General features: G+C 40.7%; 1 protein-coding gene across 4 annotated transcripts in view; it reads right to left on the bottom strand.

Annotated features, from left to right (window-relative positions):
- Positions 1 to 9,999: 9,999 nt before the first annotated feature.
- The window catches only part of NF1 (neurofibromin 1), a 224,956-nt gene continuing 207,098 nt past the window's right edge, over positions 10,000 to 27,857 (bottom strand). For all 4 annotated transcript variants that reach the window (XM_031468338.2, XM_031468339.2, XM_064495894.1 and 1 more), the window contains 5 exons: positions 27,744 to 27,844; positions 26,518 to 26,660; positions 26,103 to 26,149; positions 24,551 to 24,767; positions 10,000 to 13,682 (listed from right to left, as the gene is read on the bottom strand). In XM_031468338.2, coding sequence (XP_031324198.1) covers positions 13,540 to 13,682; positions 24,551 to 24,767; positions 26,103 to 26,149; positions 26,518 to 26,660; positions 27,744 to 27,844 — 651 coding nt within the window. In that variant the 3' untranslated portion in view covers positions 10,000 to 13,539. The remainder of the gene's footprint in view (positions 13,683 to 24,550; positions 24,768 to 26,102; positions 26,150 to 26,517; positions 26,661 to 27,743; positions 27,845 to 27,857) is intronic.

The following is a 27,857-nucleotide window of genomic DNA, read 5'->3' as shown; positions in this document are numbered from 1 at the left end:
GACAGGTACAGACTGTGGAACCCCCCTCCAGAGGGGGATGAGGCCATTGTGAGGGTCAAGTGAGTTAATATGCACACATCAGAAATGTTGCAGGTAGTAGGTGCCAGCTATTGTGACTGTCCTGATGTCTCTGACTCCTGTCTTTTATCCCAGAGCTTCTGGGAAGTAGGTGTAACTGTTCACACAGTGACCATGGGGTCCATGAGGGACTATGTCCTTTTCCTTTCGATTTCCTAGTTCCCAGCTCCTAGCATGATGGTCAACACACACAATTAAGGTCTGTGAAGGAACAAATTAATGAAGGAATGAACATATGTGGTGTGGTAAGCTGAAAAATAGTCCTCAAAAGATACCCGCATCCTAATCGCTGGGACCTGTAAAGTTACCTTATTGGGAAAAGTCTTTGCAGGTGTGTGAAGTTAAGGATCTGGAGATGGGAGAGTCTCCTGGGTCAGCTGGAGGGCTTCTAAATGCGATCACAGTATCCTCATAAGAGGGAGCCAGAGGCAGACTTGACACAAACAGAAGAGAAGGCCATGTGGCCACAGAGGGCAGAGATTGGGGGGATGTGGCCATAACCCAAGGATGCCAGCAGCTGCCAGGAGGTGGAAGAGACAAGGTCATGAATCTGAGAGCCTCCAGAGGGAGCATGGCCCTGCCCACACTTTGATCTCGAGCTTCCGAGCTCCAGAACTGCACCAGGATGAAGTTCTTTTTTTTTTTTTTTTAAGCCTCCAGGTTGGTGGTAGTTTGTTACAGCCACTTCAGGAAACCAATCACATGGTATAAATACCATGAGGAGGTTATTACAGATTATTAAAGGCAAGGCTTTGGAATCCAAAACAGCTAAGCCAGGCACCAAGGGCTATTGCTCATTTAGCCAGTGAACTCCAGACAAGTTAACTTCTCTGAGCCTCAGTGTTCCTATCTGTAAAATGGGGACAGTAGTTCCTACCCACTGAGGTCCTGTGGGTTTTACAGAAGAAAATGAATGTACTGTGCATGGCACATATCTGGCCCATGAGGGTTATGATACGTGGAGAGGTTGAGGAAGAGGCTGTTCTGATTTTCATCTCCGGGCCTTGACTTCATGGTCCACACTGTGTGAAAGTGGGGCAGGATTCACAGTTTCTTCCTGCTCACAACCTCCTGGGTTTTTTTTTTTAACCATGAATAATTTTCGCATTGGAGACGAGGAAGAGGTGTGAAGGCAAATGCCTTCTTTACCTGTCCTGAAAGACGTTTGGCCAGCAGAGGCAGAAGCAGCCAGCTCTGCCTGGGTGGGGCGAGGACTCTGCAGGACCAGAGCGTGTTTGGGGTGAGCACAGCGTCTCCAGACCTCAGTCTTGTCAGGAGGGGTGCCCAGGAAGCAGGGGTTTCACTCACAGTGGGTGCCCAACCACAGCCTTCTCTGACCCTCCGAAGGGAGCAGGACCATCTGACTGCTAACATTCCTCCAGGAAGCTAAGACGAATAACAAAACCGTGCTTATTCTTCCCAGCTAGGCTCTGCATCCTTTCATCAGCCTCAGAAATGGCTCCTAACAGTGATTTCTGGACAGGGCTCCTCATGGTTTGGAGGTTTGGGATGTGGTCTCCTGCCAAGGTCTCACCTCCCGGAAGTCCACCCGGAAGTCCACGTTCCCCAGCTCCCAGCCTCCCCTGCGGCCCCCTCCTGCTGAAAAGAAACGCCGCAGGCCTGCAGGCCCTTTATAGTCGGATCCCAGCCCGTGCCCTCTGTTTGTGCAGAACACGAACGCCACCTCCACACTCTGTTGCACTTCTATCAAGTGCTTACTACATCCCCGGCGTGGTGTCCGTGGGCCTTGGCTCCAAGACAATGACTCAATGTGGAGTTGATCAATGAAATGCACGGCCTGTCCTGCACATGCCATTCCCTCCGCCCAGACTGTCCTCCCCACTCCCACCCCCATAGCCATCCTTCAAATGCCACCTCCTCCAAGAAGCCTTCCCAGAGTGAGCCGCCCTCACTGCTCTGCTCTTATAGAACTCCGCAAGGAGTCTCCTAGAGGGGTTTCATGATGTTCAGTGATGTCCTGCCCACCTGCTGCCCCTTCCCAGGTAGGACACCAGGCCCTCTGCATCCCTGCTCTTGGGGACCTCAGGGCTGAAGGGGATCATTCCAAGACCAAGGAGGGAGAGCCGACATCAGTGTTAGAGCCGTGCTCTCATCCACTGACCCCAGTGTGATTCTGTGCGCACTCACTCAGGTGTCCAGAGTACAGGTGTGTGCACACATACACACACACATACTTTAAAAAATATAGATATACAGATTTAACTGGTATACGACATATACTATACAGATATACCATTTAACCTTTTCACAATCTTTCCAGTGACCTGGCTGAAGGCAGGACCTTTGGCTCTTGGCAGCATCATTTCCACTTCCCTCTTCCTCAGGGGAGACACCTCCTCTGGCCCCTGTGACAATACTTGCTGTCTGACTGAGGCCTCCTCATGCCAGGCACTGTACCTAGGGCTTTCCACAAGTCATTCCCTTGCCTCCAGCAGCCACTGCAGGGGACGCTATTATTAACTATATCTTAAGGCAAGGAAAACGAGGCACAGGGGTGTTATGTAATTTGCCCAAGGTCACACAGCCAGAGTGTGTGGGAGATAGGACTCGAATCTGGGCGTCTGGCTCCAGGGGACCCCTCTTTCTAGGGTCTGGTTTTACTCTCTGGTTTCATCTCCTGACAACACCAGGGTCTCTCTTCTTCGTAGAGTGAAAATTGCCCCCTTCCCAGGGAGGCCTGATCAGAGCCTCTGTGTGTCTTCCCTGGGGAGTCTGACCGAGCGCTCAGGAGTCCCAGGGCCTGTGTCAGTCTGGCAGGCACATCTCCGAATGCCCGGGCTCCTTGGTCCTGCCCGGCCAGGAACCACAGCCTAGTTTGACTGAGCAGGTGCCTCCCCCTGACTTCCTCTTACCCACAGTGGGTGGCACTTAATCCTGGCAGGCCCATCTGGGCTTTTCTGCTCCTTGTGGGAGGTATGTGATGGGAAGGCTAAAAGCTCAGGTTTCAGATTCAAAGGATTCCGGATTCATCTTCTGGCTCTGCCACTTGCTAGCCATATGAACTTGATCAAGTGACCTAATCTTTTGAGTGACTTAATCTCAATGTTCTCATCTATAAAATGGGGAGAACCGTGTCTACCTCAGAGTTGTGAAGACAAAATAAGATCTTGTATCTGAATCTTCCCATAGTGCCTGGCTCATCACCTCCCATGAATAGTATTCTCACACAAATATCGGTGTAAGCACAGACTGATGATCAGTGTATGCAGTGCTTTGGCCGGCTCCATAGTTAATCACTGTCTTGGAGTTCAGGCCCTGCCACCAGGTGCCTGGGGTATCAGCAAGGGCTCAACAAATGGATAAATAGCAGGTGGTGTTGCCATGCTGCTAATTATTACAGCCCCTCCACTTCATCCTGACCGACTCCTCCCTCCAGGGGATCTCACTATCTGCCCTATGGAACTCAGAAGTGGCCAGTGTGACTTGCTTTGGCCAGTGCAATGTGGGGGAAGCATCATTTGTGGACAAATTTATGAGCATGGTTCTTCATGTCTCTGTCCCCTGGCAACGTCCCAGAGAGACACTGCTTGTCAGTCTGGGTCATGGAATAAAAGGGAGATGGGGGTGTCGTAGGGGCCATTTGTTACTGAAAGGTAATGGGCCCTGCCCTGACTGATACAGGAGGAGGGATCCTGGTTTCTTCAAAGGCCTGACAATCATAGAGCTGTCTGTCCAGATGGGAGACACCTTTCTCTCTACCCCGCCATCTGATCCAAACTCTCTCCTCCAAGATGACAATGCTTTTCAGTGGCAGAGTTAGGACCGCAACCTCAGTGGCCTCCTGACCTGCACCAGTGCTGCTTTCTGTGAGGAAGCTTTGGTGCAGGTGGTCCCGGAGTGACTGGTGTAGAATCTCAGGCACTAGGCTAAAGCCCCAGATACCAATTCTGCCATCCCCACTGAAAAGCTTAAAAACAAAACAGAAATCGGGGTGTCCCAGTCCTACTGCATTCACTTGGGGGGTGGGCGTGGCATGGCGGGGGTGGCGGGGGTGGTGCGGAGGAGACATCTGGGGACCAGCCAGGATCACTGAGATTTAGGAGTGTGGAGGCCAAGGTCTTCCTGCGGGGAACCCCATCACCAGGGATGTTGCATGGGGTGCACTGGATGGTCACCTTGGGGAGAAGCCCTCCAGAGGCTTCTCGGGAACAGACTGAGGTGCAGGGTTTAGAGGGGGCTCAAGCAGGGAGGGGGCTCAAACAGGGCGCGAGCCCAACCAAGCAAAGGAGCAGAGGGCTCCGCGGCTCCACCGATCGGCCTCCCCGGAGACAAGGCCCAGTTCTCCCGCGCCCCCTGCTGTTCAAGGGAGGTTTTAAAATTTAAGATCACTCCCTTAGATGAAACCTTTCTTTCCTAGACTCATTCACTTGACAAACATGTACTGAGCGTCCGTTGTGTGCCAAGCTCCGTTCTAGACTGTGGGGATGCAGCAGTGAACAAAACAGAAAACTCTGCCTTCACCGAACTCATTTTCTTCTGGGTTCTGGGGAAGTCCTAAGAAATTCTATGCCTCTTCCAAGGCATCATCCTGGATGTCAATGGTAGTGAAATTTTTTTCGGGTTCATAATATCTAGAGTTATTAACTAATTCCACCTGGATTTGAGGACTCCGTAAGAGCTAAGCCCAGGACAAGGCACTGGGGACATGAGCTGTCACACGAACTTCTTCCTGCCCACCCTCCTCGTAGTCTAGGGGGCTGTGGTGAGGTTGACAAGGAGTCAGCCAACAACCCACGGCACTCAACGCCCCCAGGACAGATGTCAGCTGCAGAGGGAGCAGGGAGAGCAGCCCAAAGAACTGCTTTTCCACAAAAAACCCTCGCTGGAAGTGGCCTTTGCCACGGGGAGGTCTCCTGGGGGACAAGGTAGGCTCCCCGGGGAGGAAATGGTGCCTGCAAAGGCCTACACACCAAAAGGGCTTCGAGAGGGCCAAGGAGACAAAACATCATATTTTCAGGATCCATGTTGAGGGGAGAAGGTGGAACAAACCTGGCTTACTATGAGAAGCCACTGAGGCTGGGACTGCACACGGGCATGTACAGAGGTCAGTAAAGAAGAAACCCTCCCCTCTCCGCAGGAAGTGATGTGCCCTGAAGGTGCCACATCTCTAGGAGGACTTGTAAGGTGCTAGCGGTTGAAAACCCCTTCAGTACATCCCTGTAATGCCATCAGTAAAATTTTGTGCAAGTGGATTCTTCAGTGGGGGGGTAGGTGCCATGTGTCAGGGTGGGTTTGTGTTGAAAGGGAGGAGGGAATGGGCGCTATCTAGGTTACAAGTGGAATGGTCGGTCATCCCAGTGCTTGCCCTTCCAGCTGAGGAGCTCAGAATGGCTGGAGCTAGGTGGGATTGTAACAGAAGATGTGATTGCAAATGCAGGTAGGGATCCGATAAATCCTGGAGAGGACCTTGGACTTCATCTGTGCGTTAGAGGTGAGGAGAAAGCCTTTTAAGTAACCCCTGGCTGCACTGATGATGTGCAGGACACTGGGGACAATGGGTCACACTAGGAGACCCTTATAAACAGGCCAGTGAGCCAAATATTATCAGCTTTAAATATTTTAAAATATCTATGTTTTATTATCTAGTAAGGAAAGTTTCTATGTATGCTCTTAATTTTTCTTTTTTCTTAGCTATGCTTTCTTGTTTATTTTATAAGATAAACCCCAGGATCATTTTGTTTGGATACATACTCTCTTTTTGTAGGGATCTTGATTGGAATTTGTGTTGAATCAGTAATTAGTATGGCAAGAACTGGCACTCTAGTATTCATTCTTCCCATCCAGGATGTGGTCAGTATCTCCACTCCCTCTGCTCTCCTTACAGCGCCCAGCCCGCACCTGCCTGTCTGCTGAGTAACGCTGTGCGGACTGAATCAGCAGCAACAGGAGGAAAATAAGAGCAACACGGTGACTTTCCATAAAACAAAATTAATTCTTCTTAAATAACTGTATTTCCCTCTTTCCCTACTCTTCTTTGGGGGTTGAATTGGCCTTTTTATTATAAAAAGGCTGTTACTGGAATTTTTTCTTTTTGTTTTCTAAATGCGTAAGTTCGCAAAATACTTGTAGAAATTTTACTGATGTGTGGAATCTTGAAGTCTGGATTCATTTTCAATAGGTCTTTATTACGCAGGCCATCTCCATTTTGGTAGGGATTTTTGGATGGGGGTTGGTTTTTGAATGGAGTCTTTTTTCCTAGTATATCTAATTATACAGTTCCCTGATATAGAGACTTAAGTGTTATTCAGCAACCATCTATTGAACTCCTTGAACAAGGACTTGTCCCTGTATTTGGAGGCCCAGAATCTAGCCAAGGAGGTAGGAACAGCTGATGATCAAAACACTGTAATGAGAAGCAGTTATGGGACAAAGAGAAGGGCTCTCAGTGTAGCCCATGGGAGAAAGCATTTCCAAGAGGTGTTGATGCTGGAGTTCACTGAAAACAAGGACTCCAGTAAATGTTTGCTGGATGAATGAATGAATGCTGAAAACTCAAAAAGACTCAGTGTTTTAATGAAAGTAAAATTATTTTGGTCTCCTGTAGAATCCTAGATGTGAGTATAGTAGGTGGCGGTGCTGTTTCGCTTAAGGCATCCGCCACCTAATTCCCTCCTGCCTTCCCCATCTGCAAATCACCAAATTGGTGAGGGAGCATCCCTTGCCATCAACTTCTCATCCTACTTTGACTTTGGGCCAGACTCAGAGAGCTCTCTGGGGTTAAGGCATGTCTTTATGAAGTTTTTAAATGTACAAAATCAGGGTGCATTCCCAAAAGTAGAATAAAAGAAAGGAGGAAACTAAGAACAGGAGCTCGTCTCCTTTCTGGTGCATTTTCTGCCTAGACACTTCTCTGCTACACATGCTCTCTGGGCCAGGTCGTCCCCAGCCTCAGGTACCTCCTATACATTCAAGACTCCACAATCCAATTTTCAACTCCTCAGTGGACGTAACCTCCTGGACAAACTTCTTGGTCATTTTTCAGGACCCAACTCCTCAGTCACTGACCCTGCCAGTCACTGGTCCACACCCGGGGACACTGTGCTCACTGGTTACATGGCTGTTTCCCTAACTAAATTGTGAGCTCACGTAGGGGAGAGGCCAAGCTTTCTTCTTCTTTTTCTTCTTTTGCATCTGCAATTCCTGGCAAAGGGCTTGGCACAATTATAATCAACTGAAAATGCTTCTCTGAACAAATGAATAAATCAGCTGAGGTTAGCTCTGTTGACATTTTCTTTCTTTAAACATATTTAAGTTGGGCAATGCTCTCTGAACTTCTGACCAGGAAAGGGCCCTATTAAGATTCCAGTGACTTCCTCTTTTCATATGGAGGAAGTGGCCCTTATGGGGGAAGTTCTGAACTCTGTAACATCACAGGCTTAATTTTCTTTAGCTTGTCTGTCAAGCATAAACACATAAATTTTCTTTAGCTTGTCTCTAAAAAATATCTGCAGTATGAACTTTTGGGGATAATATAAAAAGGATAAAGGTAATTTGGCCCAATTTAGGTAAAATGTATGAAGCTTCTTTGGAAACTTTAAATATGCATACATACATGTATGTAATGTATGTATATATGTATATACATACATGGTATAAATGGATTTTTAGAAGGTACTTTAAAAAAAAGCCAAATCTACTAAAATTACAATTCCACATTAATATGAAATTTCCACTTATGATAAACTAGTACTTTTAAAAGAACAAAATGTGCGAGATTCAAACCAACAGGGACTGTGTTGCTGTAGTATGGCTTAATATTTATAGAAACATAATCAACATTGCAAAAGGGCTTCCTTTAATTTGGCAGCTAGAAGGGTCTTAAGTGCAAATCACTTCAGTACAAAGACTGAGTCTCTAATGGACAGGCCTGGTGGATTACTCGGGGCAACTGCCCAAGAGAGTTTGGATACAGCTGTGCCAGAGGCTATTCTGACATGCGGTATGCAGTGTAAGTTTTACTGCTAGAAACCAAGGGCGAACTAGGGGTGAGGGTAAGCGTCACAGATGCTGGCCACCAACTAGGGCATGGAGGGTGGGGGATGGGCGGCTTTCTGGGAAAAGAGGAACACTGTGATGATGCTACCTCTTTGCTGCAGGTTAAGTTTTTACTATTCTTCTAGTGCCTTTGGGCTCCCCCCAGCCCACCATGGGGATCAACTTTTCTGGCCAGACAGCTCAAAATTGCCAGGCCACCCTGAGACTGTCCCAGAAAAAACTGCAGGCAAGACATGGGTACAGGGGCCCGGAAATGATGTGTGATGTTGTCCATATTCTTGAGCAGCTTACTGTCCAGGGATGGAGCCATGTGATCCATAGAGTCATTACCCCAAAGGCATCCCTACTTTGACTATGATGCTTTAGGCTGGAGGGAAAAGACAGTACAGCTGACTCTTGAACAAGGTGGCATATAATTTACAGTCGGACCTCTCTGCATCCACTGTTCCTTTTCATCCCTGAATTCAACCAACCGTGGACCATGGCAGTTCAAACTCCATTGTTCAAGGGTCAACTGTACTTGAATTTTCAGTTCTCTACTCCAATGGTCTCATTTAAGCCTGGGTGCCCAGGAAACTTGCCTGAACCTTTAAACTTTCTCTCTCTCTCTCTCTCTCTCTCTCTCACACACACACACACACACACACACACACACACACACACTCTCCCTCTCCCTCCCTCCCCCCCAGGACCTTCATCCCCAGAGAGTCCACACACTCTACCTTGGAGGTTTGGGAGGGCCCAGGGGCTATCAAGTGCTCCAGATGAGGTTCCTCTGCTTTCTCAGTCTTCGAGTAAACAGACAACCACTTGCCTCAGAGCTGCAGGTGTTGGCTTCATGGTCTTTTTAGCCCTTTGTCTAATACCAGACACTTGCCCTCGTAAGGATCAGCTCTGTTCTGCCCACCAGGTCTAGGCAGCCTTCCTTCTCCATCTCAGGGTAGCCTACATAATGGGGTAAACAAAATCGTAGAACTCACAGCAGCAGAGCCAGGGAAAGTGTCGGACAGTGTTTACACACGCTGTGTCAGGGAAGGTTCTATAGGGGAGAGCTGAGAGGCTGGAGAGAACTGTGGGATCCTAACACATGCCCTCTGGTCTTGCGGGGTGTGCTGGCATTTCTGACTGCTCATTTTAAAAGAACTCAAGTCAGCCTAACCCAAAGAAGCGAGTCACCTCTCAGCTTCGCAGGCCCTAAAAAAGCATTTATGGGGTTCAGGACACATGATCTTAAAACGTGGTACCTTGAGGGACTTGAGAAAATGGCAGAAGCAGGAAGGTTTCCCCAACTGTCCCCCTGCCCTCTTCTCCTGAAATAGGTCATAAAACCTTTATGTGAGAGGCACCCTCCCTAGCCCCAGAGGACAGGAACACCCTTATCCCTGAAGACAAGACAGAGGGACTCCGAGAACTGGAACAGGCCTTGCTAGGTTTCCCCCACTTTGCTGCTCTCACCTCTCAGTCTCTGACCTAAGGTATTTCTACACGGATGCCCACTCTTTATCAAACCTAGGACAGAAATACTCAGGTTTAATTGTTCCTGTGGGTCTTCATCTCTTTATGAAGGCTCCTGTGTCATGTAAAATTTATACTAAATAAATTCGTATGCTTTTCTCCTGTTAATCTATCTTTGTCAGTTTAATTTTCAACTGACCCAGCCAGAGACCCTCAGGGACTCAAAGAAAGCTTTTTTCTCCCCTACATACTTCATCAAAGTTATTTTAGTTTTGAGAGGTTCTGGAAATAGAAAGGTCTTTCCCATGGCGGGGGGTGGTTTGAGAACCCAAGACATCCTTAAAAGAAAGGAAATGGCCTTAATGTTTCAAAAGATCAAGGAGGAGTTGAGGAAGTGAGAAAATAGAGCTGTTGCATGTGAAGAAATTAAATAACTCCCCACATCTTAGAGCCGATTGAATTTACAGTTTACTTAAAAAAGGGGGAGGAATACATACACAGGGAGGAAAAAATGGGATGGGAACAACAATGATCTGAAATGGATTTCTACAATTCTCCCCTACAATGGTGGATTTTGTCTGTAGGGCAGTATTCCTCCTGCTGGCATACAACTGCTTACAATATTAACAAGGCTGTAGACAAGGGAACTGCCAAAGTTTGGGCCCAAATGGAAAAGAGAGGAAGTTATCATATACAATGTAAGTTTACAATACACAGCATTTTCTTTAAAGGATGTAACGCAGTCGCAGGAAGTTAACAATACTAACATGAGAATAATCAAATTTTTGTTTGTTATCCATGTACAGCAACTAACTGCTTTACAAAAAAGCAAAATAATACAATATATCATCACATGTATTTACAGTGTAGTAAATATACTTTTCTGTCAAATTTTACACAAACTATTTACAGGTGAATATACTGCATTAAAAAAAAGTGTGGCTGACACTAATAGTGAATTTTTGTGTAAGTCCATTGCATAACATTGAGTAAGACATGCCTCATTATGCCTGGGTTGGGGGTGGGATGTAAAAACAAACCCAAAAAACAAACAAACCCTAAAACCCACTAAGCAGGGAGGGCTGACGGCTTACATTGTCTCCCCCAGGACATCCATTCTTGGGGGTGGAAGCTGACTGTTCTCTGTGGTGTCCTCAGGACCTGCACGGGGCTGCATTCAGTAATGAACAGGTGCTGAGTGGATGAAGGACAGAGCACTCGCCACTTCTCCCAAAGCCAGAGAACTGCATCTCAGTGCTGGCAAACAAGGGCGTACCCCTGGGACAGGGCGGTGATAAAACAGGGAGATCAGGCATGCAAAATAACGTGATGAATTCATGTTTTCCTTTTTAAAAAGTCAGGGGAAATATCCACAAACCTAAAACAAATGACTTTACACAACTTATATCAGATTATGCAAAATGGACAACCTGCTCTGGACTCTAGAGTGTCTTGTGTCGGTTACAGGTATGAGGCCTAAAGAGAGTTTCATTTCTCAGGGAAAGCATGTTGGTGAGAGATTTATCTCATGTTCATTTTAGTTACTGGAAAGCTAGATTTTCCTCAAGAGTTGGAAATTCTTTAAACAAGGTAAATTTTAAACCTTAATAAGTTTTCAAATTCTCAGGATGTACTGATCAAAAGTATTTCCGCCAAAGAAGGCTCAATTTTGACTTGTGCAATGCAGATCATTTCATGAGGTACTTCAAGTGAATTCACGCCATTCATTACACTAAAGGGAAATAATGACTAAATTTAAGAAATAGCATACCTTGGAAGCCTCATTTATGGAAAGATCAGTATTTTCTAATAGTAAATTTTTGAAGTTCCTGTTATGATGGAGAAAGCAAAATAGCATAAAACTACCCACTGTCATTGCACCAAACCAACCAAAGAGGGGAAAACATGGAACCAAAATGATTAAAGGCTCATATCTGTCTTTTACTCCTGGAGCCAGGAAGTTGTGATACCCACTCCAGAAGCACTGGGTTGTGGGGGAACTGGGACCTTACTGGCAGCTTGGCATCCTTGGCACTGGGGCTGTTAATGATCTGTTTCTAAACTAAGCTCTAGTCTTAGCTTCTTTATCGTCTCAGTTGCTCTGATATTATAAACATTCAATTCTAATTCAGCCTCTACAAAAGTTAAAAACAAAAGTTTAGTTATTTGCACCTGTCTTCAATATTTTCCAACAATTTAATGTCAAAATAACTATTAATACTAAGGTTTTTTTCTTTTTATTTTGGCAAATGGTTCTTTTCCCAGGACTGTAAACAAATTAAAAGAATTAAATTCCTGTTATTTCTGAATATCAAAAGCAATTTTATTTACATTAACATATTACATTGTTACTGTGTTGGATAAATGTGAAATATGTTATATTATTAAAATCAGAACACTTAAATGTACCATTATTTATTGATTTAGCTGTGGAACTTAATTTACTGAAATCCACTCATGAGATAGCACTACAGGAAATCCCCCTCCCCTAGGTTTCTTCTCCCCTCCCAAAGCCATTACATCTTAACATAGAAAGGCAACCTGGGGATAGGAGGATAATATCTTCTTGTAATAAATATGGTTTAGTCCTAAATTGGAACATCCAGATACTAATATACTCACTGAAGTCAAATTATTTTGCACACTGCAGGTACCACAAAGAAATTCGATCTGCATTACTATGGAAATTCCAATGCCAAGATAATCCATACCATTCAGTATAGCAGCAACTCTTAAGGTCCCCCTATTGTCACACTAATGCAGGCTGACCAGTCATTTCACAGTGATTAAATGCAATTCTATCATATAGAATTCAAATGTTTTGCTAAAGAAATTCCTGATTTTTTTGGAGGGGAGGGGAAAGATTACAAGACATTTAAAATATATCTTATTGAAAAATTTTGATAATATACACCATACTCTCTGTTTCTGGGAAAATCATTAAACAAAATAAAAGCATCAGCTATTCTAATAGTCACGTACCATTCCATTTTGCTATGGAGCTAATGCAACCATCTACGAAAATTACGTTCGAGGAACAATTTTCAACACTTTGTTCACTGATTACCCTGATCAGAATTATTTAGGAAAGAAGAGGAGGAGGGGGAAAATGTATAATTACTATACTTAGTATAGTTTTGGCTTACAAAAACAAAAAACAAATTTTAGCATATTTAAAGATTATAAGATAATCAACTGGAGAAAAATATAAACTAGTTTGGATGACTGAGTTTGGATAAGGCCTCAGAACTCATCGCTTTTAATTCGGTAATGTTAAGATATATGTGGTTACATTTATTTTCCTGTAATTATTGCTAATACTCAAGTGTTAGTATTTCTTAAGAACCCACTACAAAATACTAAATACCTCCAACCCCCCCGCCCCCCCCCCCCCGCCCTCAAAGTACCTTGCCTGCGGCTTTATGGTGTGAAGTCACTGAGGCTTGACCTCTATGGTTCCTTCAGTTTTGTTAAGGTAAAAAAAAAAAAAAAAAAAGTCCACAGCTAAAAGTCAGATTAAACATACTGGGGTTATAATATTATTTCTCCCATAGACTTCTATCTTGAAAAGTGTGTAAATAAGACTAACACTTTACTTTGTATGATGAAGAAGGGGAAAACATAGAAGGCAGAGCTCTGTGCAAATGGCTTTCATAGCTGGCACTGCAGTAGTAGCAGTATTCAAGAATTCATCCTCTCTCACAATTGGGATGTTCTCAGTTCAAGTGTCCTGACCTCCCAATTTCTCTGCAGTTGTTCTGAACACTTGCTTAAATCAGACACACCAAAAGTAGAAGGAAAAAAAAGTTAAAGAAAAAAAGCAGCATTAAATTTAGGCAATGCTTCCAAGAGTTGAGCATCTGGCGACACGGCAGACTGGACGGGCTGGTTATAAAGCATGGAGTGCGGCATCACAGCACGGTGGTGAGGGGTCACTAGTGAGGAGCCCGTATAAGTTAAGTCTGTTTGAAAAAGGAAAGAAAGAAAGCTTCACACGATCTTCTTAATGCTATTACGTTTGAAACTGCCAGCGCTTCTTTGCTTCTGCACCTGGCTTGCGGATCCATGGCGAGTTCGTCCACTGTTACAGTGGCCAGTGGTGGGGGAGAGTTCAACGTTCTCCTTGTCGATTCCTGGAAAAAAAACAGAGCAGCCAGTCATCCCTCCTCCTCTGGTGTTAAGCTCCAGGATTGAATCTCATGATTTGTATTCGAGAGACAACCTGGTATATTGTTTTTGCATTATTTCATTTCAATAGTCAATTGCTAGAATGTTTACAAACACTGTGTCACGCAGAAAACCTCACACTTTGTTAAGCAAAATTTGCTATCACAGCAGAAAAACAGCATAAGGAGAAAAAACAAAAACAAAAAAAACAAACAGAAGTTGCAAGGAAAAGCTAGAGGCAGGCAGGCTTGAGCTGAATGAAAGGCTAGCAGCCACTAAGGAAGACGGCTTCCTTCAAATCATACCAGAAACTTCCAGCAGAGGTCAGCTTCTAGCCACATATCCTTACTGGTGTTTCTACACCGAGTATATTCTGTAGTTGCAGAAGGTACAGAAATTCGTCATTTCAAAGAAAGGTAGATGCTTTTTATTTTTTAAAATAATAGTGCCTATCCCAAAGGAACTCAAGTATTTACTGAGAAAATAATACATCACCAAGGTCATTATAGTATCTTTCCTTTGACCTTCTTTTCAACTCTGGCAAGTCATTTTTTTTGTTGTTCTGCACCTTAAATAGATGCCATTTATTTCTCTCATAGAGGAGACTAAACCTCCCCCAACTGGGCCCTACAATGTATTTTATAAATAATCTAATCAGTATCTTCATTAAAGAAACCAGAAGCAAACACAAGATATTTTTTACTCATCAGATTAGTAAAGATGACAAATTAGACAGGTAACAGAACAGTGGTTACCTCTAGGGAAGCAGTGACTGGAAAAGGGTACAAAGATAGTTTCTTGGGGTGTTGGTAATGTTCTGTTTCTTGACCTGGAGGCTGGATTTTTAAGTATGTTTTTTTAAAAGTTCAATAGGTTGTAAACTTATGATCCGTGTGCTTTTCTGTCTGTTACACTTCAATAAAACTTACTAAAATAATCAGACCGATTATACCCACCTTTGGCATAACTATTGTTAGGAAAGCAAAAAGCATTTTAGAAATTTGTGTCAAAATGTTAAGTACTGGTTGATAGTCACTGATACAGAAAGATGATAATTTTGGAGTAAGGGGGGAAAAAATCCACATACAGGAAAAAAAAAAAAAAAGCCTGGGAAAACATTTGCCAAAATATGTTATCTCTGGATGGTGTGATTTCAGGTAATTTTTACTCTGTTCTTATCTGAACCATTTGAATTTTAAAATACACATTACATTGGAGAATGGAAAAATTTCTATTTTTGGACAACAATAATACTTCAAGTCAAAAAGTACTTATGTTATTGAAAATATACATAGACCCATGCATCTATTTGTTGGTTCATGGAAAGGAAATGGATTTGTGATGACCTCTTCCTAGGGGCCACACATCCTTCATTTGGATTCAGCCTTGAATTCAGTTCAGAGTATGAGACATCCACAGGCACACAGCCTGATGTACACAGGTTCCGTAGAGGTTCCTCTTAATTTATCAAAGGACCATGGGCATATGAAAAAGTGCACTGGGCTGAGGCTGCGAGTGCAGGGCTACAAAGGTCAGCAGTTACCTCCCCAGGGGCCAAGCAGAGGCAACCTGCATCCCGAATCTGTTCTAATCGCATCCTATGGGTAGAAAGATGAACAAAAGAAAACACACGGCCATGTTCACAGAACTTTTCTCTGGGTAACAGATTCCTGGATGATTTTTATTCTGTTCTGCGTATTTATTTGCATCTTCACCAGAGCTCTTTAAAAAAGAAACAAAAAAACTGAAAGACTGCTCATCATCGCTTGAATGCGACTTGAAGCCTGTGATGTGTTTTTATGCAGCTCTTTCAATTGCCTCACGTATCTCCACAAAATGCAACCCATGTTTTTTTCATCTCTATTCCCTTCGTGATGCATTCTTCTGTCTCCTGCCGGAACTACTTTCTCCCTCCCTTCTTTCTCCCTGCTTCGATATGGCATTTCTATTTTGCCTATACTATCAAAACTTGTGTATACATATTTTCTCTACTAGAATAAAAGCACCTAAAAGAGCAAAGATCATTTATTATTCATTTTTGTTTTCCTATAAGATCTAGTTGATGTCTTTTTAAACAAATATTGGTTGAACCGAATGCTTCCTTTTTTAAATGTAATTCGGAACCAAAAAGCGTGCACTGCTGATCTGAAGTGGGGTGGCGAAGTATTTTTACCGGAAAAGACAAAAAAAATTTTTATCTTCTTCTGTCTGAAATCATCATGAACTTATCAGTGTATTTAGGACATTCCATTTCCTTAAATTTGCATGTGGCCTACAAGTTCAAGTCCAGTAGTTCCTTATCTGGGGTCATTTCCTTAATAGGAAATAAGACTCAGGCAAAACTAGGACTTTAAAGATAAGGGTTTGAAATAAGCAGGAGATGGGCACCAGGAAGGACACAGAGTGGGTGACACTGGAGGGAGGGACAGCGGCCCTCTGCCAGCAGTCTGCCACCCTGGGGCTCTTTCTTGTGTGCCCACCTTTGGTGCAGCCTTGCTACTGCTAGACTGTGCTCACTGAGGGGGAAGCAGTTAACACACTGCAAGGTGGCAATGCAGCTGAGGACAAGGGTCTGTCCAGCTTAAGTCTTATGAATTTAAATTATATAAATTATAATCACATAGAGTAAGTCACTAGCGTGAAAGTTTCTTCGAAGAAATACTAAGAATATTCCATTTTCTGTTTTGTTAATAAGCAAATCACCTTCAGACCTCTAAATAGACATTTAAAAGCCTTATTTATCACTTACTAAATGTGAAAAGTAAAAGCAAGCAGTAAAGTTTTACACATACTACGACCTCAACTACATAAAGAAACTGGAAAGGAGATACATTAAAATGCTAATAAACAGTGTGAGTCTCCAGAGGGATTATGGGCAAGAATTTTTTCTTTTATTTTTCTGAATTTTCTAATTTTTTCCCTAACAAGCATGCATTCCTTTTAATTAAAAATTAAATTAAGTATCACTGACCTAGGACTGCCACTCATAACCCAAAGCTTCAATGCTATGTGAGAGGCTAATGTCCCAGTTTTACTCTCAAATTCAATCTTCATCTCAATTCATTTCGTGTGTGTGTGTTCTTCCTACGTAGTGACCCAACCTGTAAGTGTTGATTCCTAAGCTCAACTGCACAGCAAAGATGTTTTACCTTAAGGATGTAAGGAGAAGCTGACATTAAAATCTTGAAGGTTTTTTAAAAAATCAGTGTTAAAAAGCATTAAGATCAAAATATAGCACCTTGAAAAAGTCAAATTAGTTATCAAACAAAACGATCCCAGTATCCTGGCTTTTAAGCAGAATTCTCACTTTTGAGAATTTTGGCAGCATTCTTCTTTTTAACCCTCTGAAATTAAATCAAAACCTCTCTGGAAGCTGGTGAAGGATTTGGTCTCAACAGTCTATAGGAAAAACTCTCAGATCACCAGCCAGACTGCCCAAATGGAGACAGATCCATCCTGCTTTGGTACATACGACATCTAAATTAGTGAGCAGACCTTGCTATTGCACTCCTGTTCATCAAGGCCCCTCGGAGGCTGTGCATCCTGGTCTCTCCTATGCCCCTAAGCACTGGTTTTCCCCTCTGACTTTCAGTGGGCACAAAAGCAAAAATCCATGTGGTGATAGAAACCCAAAGGGCACCACCCAAATGAAATAAAGGTAAAAACCACTGTGGTCCTGACTTGCTAGTTTAAATTCCCTTAAAATCCTAGTTAAGGATGCGGCCAATTACTAACATGCAGGCCAGAAGAAGCTGGAAATTCTCCATAGCAGTGTATTAACAAGCTCTGTGCTTCAATGAATTGTGGTGGTTCCAGATAAAGATAAAATTCTAAATAAAAAGGTGTTATTGGCCAAAATTCAGTGAATTGACTAAGTGGAAAAAAAGTGATCAGATTACATTATAGTTAGGAAACTTAAAACATGTATCAGTTATATGTCTATCTCCTTTGCTCAAACATGAGTTCCTTGAAGGCAGGTATCAAGGTTTATTTTGACAACTCAGGATATAGTTCCAGCCTGACAAATAATAAAATACTTAAAATACTTAATCTTAAAAAAAAAAGTCACCTATTTTTTAAACACCAAAATGATTTCCCAAACTGGAACCTAATATTTTCATGAAATAACAAAAGGATCAAATCCCTTTTAGTTCTTGAGAAGCTGAGGAAAAACAGGTTAGGTGATTTGTGAGAAGTTATACAACAAAAATGAAAGACTAATAATAACCCAAGTCTCTCACCACCCGCACAGGGCGCTCGCAGGTTCCCTGCGCTGGTCAGTTTATCATGTATAGAACATGGCAAACCTCTCAGAAAATTCTCATTGCGTCTATAGGAGGCAAAGCTGAAGGCTCATTTGTTACACGTGTAATGAGGCCCGTCAGAAGACCCAGGTTCAAGTCTGGTTGGATCAGAACTCTTATTTGGTTTCAGTTCTTAATCTGGCAATTAAAAATCATGTGCCTATTTTGAAAGACTATTAGAAGAATCAGACAAGCTATGCGAAGACATTTTGCAGATAGATAAGATAATTACTACACAAACGAAGATGCTCCTAATATCTGAAATAAAAAAGAGCAAGTGAAGCACTGAAAGGAGTTTTAGAACAAACGCACAGGACTTGAATTTTATACTAGAATTTATAAAATCACTGATGTTAATGTAAATAAACACAAAATACAACAAGTTTTCTTAGGAGAAAAAATAACCATAGCTTGCTTGTATGCTAATGTAAATACACTGATGGAGATGTGTTAAATATATACTTAGAAATATTTGTATTTTGAACTAGATATACAAAAGAGTATAAGAATTTTTAAAATATTTGTAACAGATTTTCATCAATTGCTAACACTTCTTTTTCTCTACAGGTTGACAGCCAGCTTTAATTTCTAAGGAAACACCACGGTTGGCTTTGTATTTGGGGAAAATAAATATTTTCTAAGCTAAACACTCTTCCTCAACCACGTACCCTCCTTTCTCAATTAACTCTCCTCGGAGTTTCTTGTTAACCTGCCTGTGTTAGTCCAGGGCCAGGACTGCACATTCAGTTTTCACGGGGAGCAAAAGCAGCTCTTTCACTGCGACAAGACTCAGCCCTGCAGTGCCCGTAAACAACCAGACCTTAAAGTAGTGGCCTTACAAGTTCTTCAGGTGCCTGAGGCAGACTGTGCTTACAGGGGCTGGTGAATGAAGTCTCATGCCATGTGCCCAGGATGAGCGCGGGGTAAGCAGTATTTCGTGCAAAGATGACAAAAGTAAAGAGTACCTTGATGAGGGAACAGCTGCATGAAAACTGCTGATTTAGAGCAAGGTAGAGAAGCTTCACAGACACAGAATGGAAGGAAAAACAAAAGTGAGTGATGTCCATAAGACTTTTTAAGGGTGTAATACGGTTAGATACTGGATAATTATTATTTTCCTTCGTTTTCAGGAGGCTTCCGGCTTTCATTATTAAACTCTGATCATTAATCTCCTAAATATTACAATCTGTAAATAAATGGTAGAACTTACCATTTTACAGATAGATGGATTTTTACCACCTTTATTAGAATAAAGAATTTTAGTTTAAATCAAGAATTAAACTAAAAAATGAGATGGAAAATTAGCAGAAATTACACCAAGCAATTTCTCAGTTTAAAATTATTTTTCTCCCTAAAATATAGGGTAATAACAAAGAAAAAGAAGAAAAAATAAATCAGGAATATACCAAATAAAGGTCTGGGATACCATGAGCAGTCACCTAAAATATTAAAATTGTTTCTGAGATTGCAAGTCGTCTCAAAATAGAGGCCTCTAAGTTTCTTCTAAGAGGGAGACATTCTAAACCTGGTAAACACAGCAGGAGTGTGATTATCCCCTTTGGAGAAATGACTTTGACGAACCAGCCCTTTCTGCACACAGCTGTCAGCACTATTGTTTTAGGAATTCTTATAATTTCTAGCTGATCCTCCCAGCTTCCTGGGAGAGAGGTCTGCAATACAGAAGCAAAGTGACTGAATAACTGACAGGCCTGGACAGAACCACAAAATAAAGCAGAAGAAGTGAATTTAAAGTTCAACTTGACAGGTCTTTGCTTTAAAAAAATTCATGCTCTAAGAGTAAGTAAAATAATTTGATCAAAAAAATTAAAGTGTTTTTTTCTCATGAAAAAACATTTAAAATAGGTCAAAGTCTTGTTTTTGTTAAAAAAAATCATAACACACACCTCATGTATTTTTGAGATAAAAAATATATTGTAAAACTTTTGCCATCACTATCACCTGATTTTTCCAAACAGATGTCCCTTTGAACTATCAGAATACTTTATAGTACAAGGTACAACGTAAGTACAAAAGAGGTCCAAACAGTTGCCTGTGAATACTTTGCCACTCTTACTGTTCTCAAATCTCTCTGAGGGCAGGTCTCATGTCCCACTAGCCCCGTGTTCCTTTGGGTCTACAGAGTCCCTTAGATATAGTAAACAATGAAAATCTGGGATAATTTGGGATAAAATCTGGTATTTTGGTTACCTTCTACAACTGTAGTATTAATCTTGTACTTAAAAATCAAAGAATCTGTGTACACATAGAATTTTTTAAACAACACAACTCAGAAATGACTTTAGTTGAAATGCAATACTGAGATCCATAGACAAAAACTGTCAAGTCTCTGGTGACCAGGGTCTCTCTCATCTTTAAATGCTCCAGAGTGCCTAGTGTACACCTACAAAATAGGTATTTGAATGTTTACTGAATTAAATTACAGTGTAAGACATATGAGAAGGTCTGGGTAGAGTATAAATTAAATTTTAATACATTGGAAATGAACCTGTTTAATTTTTTTTAATGAGTACTAAGTCCATATAATTCCAACCGAATTTTTATTTATAGTATACTTGCTCTTTAATATCTAAAGAGGATGCAGGAAGACTGCATTTGAAATGCATACTTGAAATGGTTATAAAGCATTCACATGGTTTTTTAACAAGGCTTTTTTGCTCACCTTGTAAGAGAACCACTCATGGCTTGGCCTTAAGCAAGAGAAAGTCCCATATATAGCATTTTTAGTAGATGGGTTTTATTTTCTACTTCTAATCCAGGTTCTTCAATTCACGTCCAGCTCAGCTACACTGGGCCTAAGAATGGATTGCAATATCAAATCTGAAATAGTCTTATATATCACAGAATAAATGTTATGGGTTTTCTTCAAGGTTCTCATAGTGGCATTTGGGAAAATCTGAAGAGGCAAAGTTTTATGTCTATTTGGCTAAAAGGGCCACAACACACTTTCATACGCAATGAACTCTTGAGTACAGTCCACTGGTTCCACTGATACCAAGTTCAAGTTCTGTTAGGAGTGGAGACAGAAGACAGTCATTTAGGTATTTTTTAAATGTGGACTTATAAAGCAATCCTCCTTGCACTAAGGGGACAGGTAAGTGGGCTATGGTCATCTGTCAAGAAGGACGCATTTTCAGAAACAATTATTTTATGTAAATGACCACCACTTTCTCAAAAGCTGGTGACTGATGAATTATCACCAAAATTTACTTAAGTAATGTTTAATGCTTGATGGGGACAGGGAGGGAGTTCGTGAATTCCTTATCTAGCTAATCTGACAGCAGAGACTATTGGAGATCAAACAGAAGATCCAGCTTAGTGGCCAATCCCGCTTAGCACCAAAGATCTAGAAAACAAAGACTTACACTGACAGGGAAAGTTTGCAGCAAAGGGTTGAGCTGTGTGCAAGTCAGGAACTTTTGCTCTCTCACATAAAGCAACAGAGCTTTCACCTGCTTAAAATTCAGTAGACTGGCAAAGGTGGATGTTGGGGAATTTGATGGCCACACTTACACTCCATTTCAGGGAGTGACATAGGGCTTCTTTAAATACTTCTGCTTAGGACTTGGCTGATGGGAGTGGAGGCAGGGAAATATTCTGGTTTCTATACAACTAAACAGCCAAGTTGAAATGCTGGAGTGAGTTAGGAATCTGGATAAGATTCATCATTTCTTTTAACCCTTTGATATCAGCAAACTCAGCTCCATAAAGAATTGAGGAGATAAGGATGTAAGATTACAAGGTGCTTAAGATACAAAGGAGCGTATCTAGTCACAAAGTATTAACTCTTATGAGATGTATTCTGTAAGAGCAAATGACAAAAACACAATAATTAGGTAGCTAGATAAATCAGGATCCTTTCATGGAGATGAGCCCGCAATTTAAGGATACAAATGAGCTTCATGGGAGAGTAAAGTTACTACTGAAAAGACAAACCCTTTCTCTAATAACATGTACTAAAATAATCTGGCAAACCAAAGACACAGTTTACAATTTAGAGACAGGAAATGCTGAACATCATTATTCTACTTAATTTTATTACGTTTGAGAATAGTCAGAGGTTTCCAGTGTGTTAATAATCTATTCATGTAGCCATCTCTGGAGAACTACTGGAGTTTGCAACATTGGTTTAAAACTGCAACCAAAACCATACATGCTATTCTTTGATTTTTATAAACAATTCTAAATAAGAGGTTGCAGAGCAGGACTGTTTTTCTAAGCAAATGATATGGCTAATTTCCAACCAACACAGTACATAAGCAGTTAATCCACTAGCAGAAGAACTTGTAGTGGTGCATTTAGTCTTAACTGGGTTATTTTATTGTCTCCATCGGTGGGCAAAGATGAGCAGAAATCCCCCTGACAATTAGTCTGGGTAAAAAAGAAAAAGTCAATTTAAGAACAACTAATCATTCTGACAGGTTTAACATCATTTTAGTAACCCAAAAGGCAAAAGGTTGGTCAAAATGAATCAAACATTAAAAACAAGAGGATCAATATAGATAGAGTCTACAAATTTTCTAACTGTGATCAACTTTCATGGCTGACTAACCAAGACAACAGAGAGCTACAGAAGAAAAGGAGTGGTGGACTTAAGGTAAGGGAGATGGAGGCAATGAGACAGAACTAAATAAACAAATCAATGGGAGAAAAAGGGAAAAGCAGGGGAAGGGAAGGAAGAAAGACGATAGATACTGATGGCAATGAAATTGGTAGAAAGAGCATTGGCCTTGGTTCCAGGTAAGAACTGTGTAATAAAGCAATTAACTTAGCTCTTCTAAACCAGAGTCTCCCCGCTTCACACAGAACATTGTGAACCTAGAACTAAATTACCTCTATTGTTCCCTCAAACTCCAAAAAGCTAAGATTTTATGGTGGGGTTGGTGGTGAAGAGGGAAAGAATTCAGTGGTTGCAATATTCAGAAGAAAGTAAACTTAAAGTCTGCCTTGGCTTTAACAGCCGAAATGCCGATAATGAGGTAAGATCACAGGCGCACTTCAGTGCAGCGCTGCTCAACTCCAGTGTGCGTGAGAATCACCTGGGTGTCTATTAAAACACAAATTGCTGGCTGGGCCTCACTCTTGGAGCTTCTTGGGCAGGAGGTCTGTGGTGGGGCACCAACATTTGCACTTCTAACAAGCTCCCAAGTGATGCTGCTGCTGCTAGGCTGGGACTACACTTGGAGAAACACTCTTCTGGGGAATAAGTGACAGAGGGCAAATAAACATGGCTATATGTGGAAAAAAGGTTGGCCAGATATCTCTTATTTCTTAGGGAGAAAAAGAACCTGACTGGGTGCAGTAAGGTGACTGATAAATAAATGCTGGATCAAGAAATTTGTTTCCTCTGCTGATCAAAGCTTTGTTGTTGGCCAACGCTTAACAGACAAATATAGTTACTTAATAGTTTATAATATAAATTGCGTATTACATTTGCCAAGTTCTTCAGATACTTCAAAATTATGTATGTTTAAATATTCATGCAAAATCAGGATTATAAACTGGGAATTCTATTTATGAATCCTGAACGTCACAAAATAGTTATAATACATCATTTAACTTTTTAAAAGAAAATCCATGTTAACACTTAATTACATTTAGTAACTTTTCCATAATAGAATCAGGTGTTTTATAAGTTAACTCTTCAGATAATGGAACTTTAAACACAAACCTTTTAAAATCATTTTAGAAGATATCTTTCTGAATAGAAAACGTGACCACAACTGAAGCTTTCCTTCATTACTAACATCATATAACACACACAATGGCATCAGTTCTGTAATGAACTGAGTACCACCTCCTGGGCTGACGAGAGTTATGTGAAGCCAGCTGCTTTGACACTGAATGAGCCCAGTGTTCTGTAGGTTTGCCATTTCTGCCATCTTGTTTATCTCGGCCACACCTGAGCTATTAGCTATTATTTCTCAGAGTACCCACCTGTTAGCTGCAGGCTGAATTGGTATACCTTCCCCACTTGGACCTAAGAGTGACTCCAGAGTAAGGAATATGCTTATGGGCTTTAAGATGTTATATTCTTGAGGTGGCTTTTTTTGTCTGTTGGTTTATTTACTCTTAGATTTTCAGGCTGTTGCTGGCAGCAGGGAAGTGGGGCACTACTATACTTTGTGCATTTTTTTGGATAAAGTTTGCTGTATCAGAGACACAGAAGAACTAGGGCAAAGTTAGTGCATCTAGTAAGGGAATTATATTCTGTTCACTTACAGGGTAACAATGTACCTTAGGTTACTTTTACTGCCTAAACTAAAAACTTATCAACCTTGGAACACTATGTGTATATGTTCTAAACATTTCACTATCTTCTGTATAACTATTTGAAAGTAGAAAGCTTTACAGAAACCAAAATTCAAGTCATCTACAAGGTAAAGAAGAAATAAGATGAATCTCATGATAAAAAAGGAGCAAAATCTGGTATAAATTGATAACAAGGGAATTCCTAATGTTGGTATAGTAATATTATTGCTCAAATTCATATAAAGATTACATTTACTGACCTGGGGAATGCTGGGAAGTTGCAAGTGAGGTCATGGAATTAGAAAGGTTAAGGTTAGCAGTAATACTAAGCTGGCTCTGCACTGCAGGAGGATAAGGAGATGTGGGTGTCAGGAGGGACTCCTCACTGGTTTCTTCATCAATTCCAGGCAAATACGTGTCAATCAAGGCATCAAGAAACTTAACAATAAGCTCAGCATAGTCAGGGATTTGTGTTTGCTGTAATGGAAAATAGGAAATTATTTTAGCTCCATTCTTTTTTTTTTTTTTTCTTTTTTTAAAATCCCCTTTGAAGCCAACAAAGATTAATTCAATTGTAGCTTTGGGCTTAATTTACTATTTTTCTTCCTTTGTACTAAAGATCATTTAAAAAGGGGTGGAATAATATTTACAGACAACTATGGGACTTACAACTGGGAATTTTATTCAGCTTACACTTACAGCTTCCAGATGAACCTGCAATTACTGAAAGCCATACACAGACAAAGAGAATTAATCCTGAGACAATCCAATCATCAGGAATGATGTCTAGTCAATTTTCCAAAACAGAGAAAACGAGCAGAGCATCATTCCAGCTGCCATTTATAGAGACTCAACTATCTAAACACTGAAGGGCTCAGAGGGCTACCGGCAATCAAACTACAAAAATTCTTACATGATACACTTATTTCTGTGACTTCAGGCCCATTTTTTTTTAAATGACAGCCTTTGCATATCAAGAGACATTCAGTAATAATTAAACAAATCAAAATACTCAATTATTAAAATTAGAACAAAGTTAACACAATTCATATTGATTTAGCACCCGTGTATCTTCAACACTGCACTAGGGGGAAGAAATAGAAGTCCTGCCTTCAAGGAACCTCAATCAATTTGGAGAGAGACCATATACAGAGAGAATAATTAAATACACATTTATGTAGCACTACATCAACTAATGCCAATCCAAAAGCAAGCTGAACAGAGCAAATGAGGATATATTCAGGGAAGAATGGATCTAATACAACAGGTTGAAAGGAAAAATGTTTCCATGAGTTAATTTTTTTAATTATGTAATTTTTAAAAATTGACGCTTAAAGAGATATACAACATTATATTAATTTCAGGTCATGAGGGAGATTTTAACCATACAAAATGCTCCTTCCTAATCACAAGATACCTAAAAGTGTGTCATTAAGATCATCAATTACATGAGGGACTGAGGGCAGAAAAGTTTACAGAGGTTTATCAAACCTTTCTGAAAAGTCAAGCATAAATTGAGTTGAATTTTTTTTAAACTTTTTTTTTATTGAGTTATAGTTATTTTACAATGTTGCGTCAAATTCCAGTATAGGGCACAATTTGAATTTTTTTTTTTGTAAAAACTAATATATAAACATATTAAAGGTGCTGCCTCTTGGAAAGAATCTTGTGGTAGAAAACTTTTAATAAAAATAACTTATGTGTTTATTGTGAATCATTCTGGTTTCCAGGATATTGTGTGTTCTTACAGCAGGCAAACTAATACAAATAAAAACTTTCATTTTGTCAATAGAGAAAAATATATTTTCTTACCTTTGAAAAGGGTCCTGCAAATCGCCACAGGCCATTAAAACCAAAACCTGCAACAAATCAAATGTTACTCTTAAAACAAGCATGACACTCTTTTAATCTTAACAGAAATTAAATAAGTTATATAGTTGATGATATACAAAACCTACATGTACAGTGAAAACATTTTTGTTAAGAATGAGTGTCAAAGTAGACTAAAACTCACTGAAAACATACTCAGTATAAAAGCATATTTTAGTTAAAAAGTTGTCAATCAGTTATTGTGCTGAACACATATTTAAGAGAGTCAGAAAACGGCATGGATAGAGAGAGGTATGAACAAGCCTATTCCTTGTAAGGAATTCTTCAGCTGTGCATTCTTTAACAGCACACATGTTTCAAGTTCATCAGCCATCCTCCTCCCGGTACACTTATTTACTTTGCAGGTAAGATGTCTGGTATTGTGGTGGGGATTCTTCATGGTACACCACACTCTGCACAATCCCATGGATCGGATTTAACAAATTCGGATCTTGGCACAATGACAACAGGGTGTTGATCTTAGAGTCCAACAAATTGTGCCTAAAAAATAAAAGTCAACAGAGAAACATTTTAAAGGAAAATTAAATGAATATATTTACTGGAAAACACACTATATATTCCATAGAACAATGTGATAAAAATGAAGGGAGATGAGTGCTTTTTCAAATTTTCTCTAATGAATGTGTGTGTGTTTGCTTTTTTGATTTGTCTTTTGTTTTGTGTACAGTCATCAGGGAAAATATGGTAAAAACCACCACCTAGCACTGTCCTATACTCATGTTTAACTATACATGGTGACTGTTTGCTCAAGACCAGGTTGGCTTCTGTCTGCCACTCAGCATGCTTTAGGACCATCTCTTTCTGCTGATTATTGATATGTACCCAGGAGTTAAAACTAAATTTAATATTAATCAGTGTTTAATAAATGCTAAATCAGATTGAATCAGCAAGTTTAGATCAAGAGAAAAACTAGTTTGGAGCGGGTGGAATATATGATCCAATTCAAACATGAGGAAATTAGCTACTTCCAACTCAGCTATACTGTACTAATAAAAATAACTAACAGCCAACTATATAAAATTCTGAAATTTTTAAGTGAGATTAAACAAAAATAAGGAAATAATGATAATACACAGAAGGCCTAGATCAGGAATAGAATTTCCCAAGTTTCTTTAGGTTATTTAGATTTGAACATTCTGAGGCCGGTATTATTTCGGCCCTTAAGAAAGAGTAAAATTCACCTCCCAAAGAAGAGATCAATTTTGTTTTCACTCAGCTGTGGGTAAAAACAAAACCTCTACTGAAAAAGAAACCAGAACAGGTATGCTGATTTAAATATGGCAGTCTTAACAGTTTTCTCCTAAGTGAGGAAATGAAAAATACTACAACGAACAACATAAGAAAATCACAAGATAAAAAATGTTTTTTTTTGTATTCAAGAGGCCAAAACTAGTCTTAGATCCCATTAAACCCACTGTCTCTAAGCTAAAACCAGTATCACACTACCCCACAGTCCCCTCTCCACAACCAGCGAGCACTAGTGGGTGGTATTTTTCCTTAGCTTTCATAAAGCATTTGACTTCAAGACAGACACAAACGTTAAACACAAGTGGAGACACTTACACAACAGGAAAAACTTTTGGGAAAACAACACTGGCTTCTGCTAAGTATTCATAAAGAATTCGCTGATCAAACTCATCTGTGGTATATTTCACCAGTGTAGCCTGCAAAAAAGTA

The sequence above is a fragment of the Camelus dromedarius genome, chromosome 16, assembly GCF_036321535.1.
Source record: "Camelus dromedarius isolate mCamDro1 chromosome 16, mCamDro1.pat, whole genome shotgun sequence".
In the NCBI taxonomy this organism is placed as follows: Eukaryota; Metazoa; Chordata; class Mammalia; order Artiodactyla; family Camelidae; genus Camelus; species Camelus dromedarius.
The sequence above is the reverse complement of the archived record's forward strand: the minus strand, read 5'-3'. Positions and strand labels throughout refer to the sequence as shown.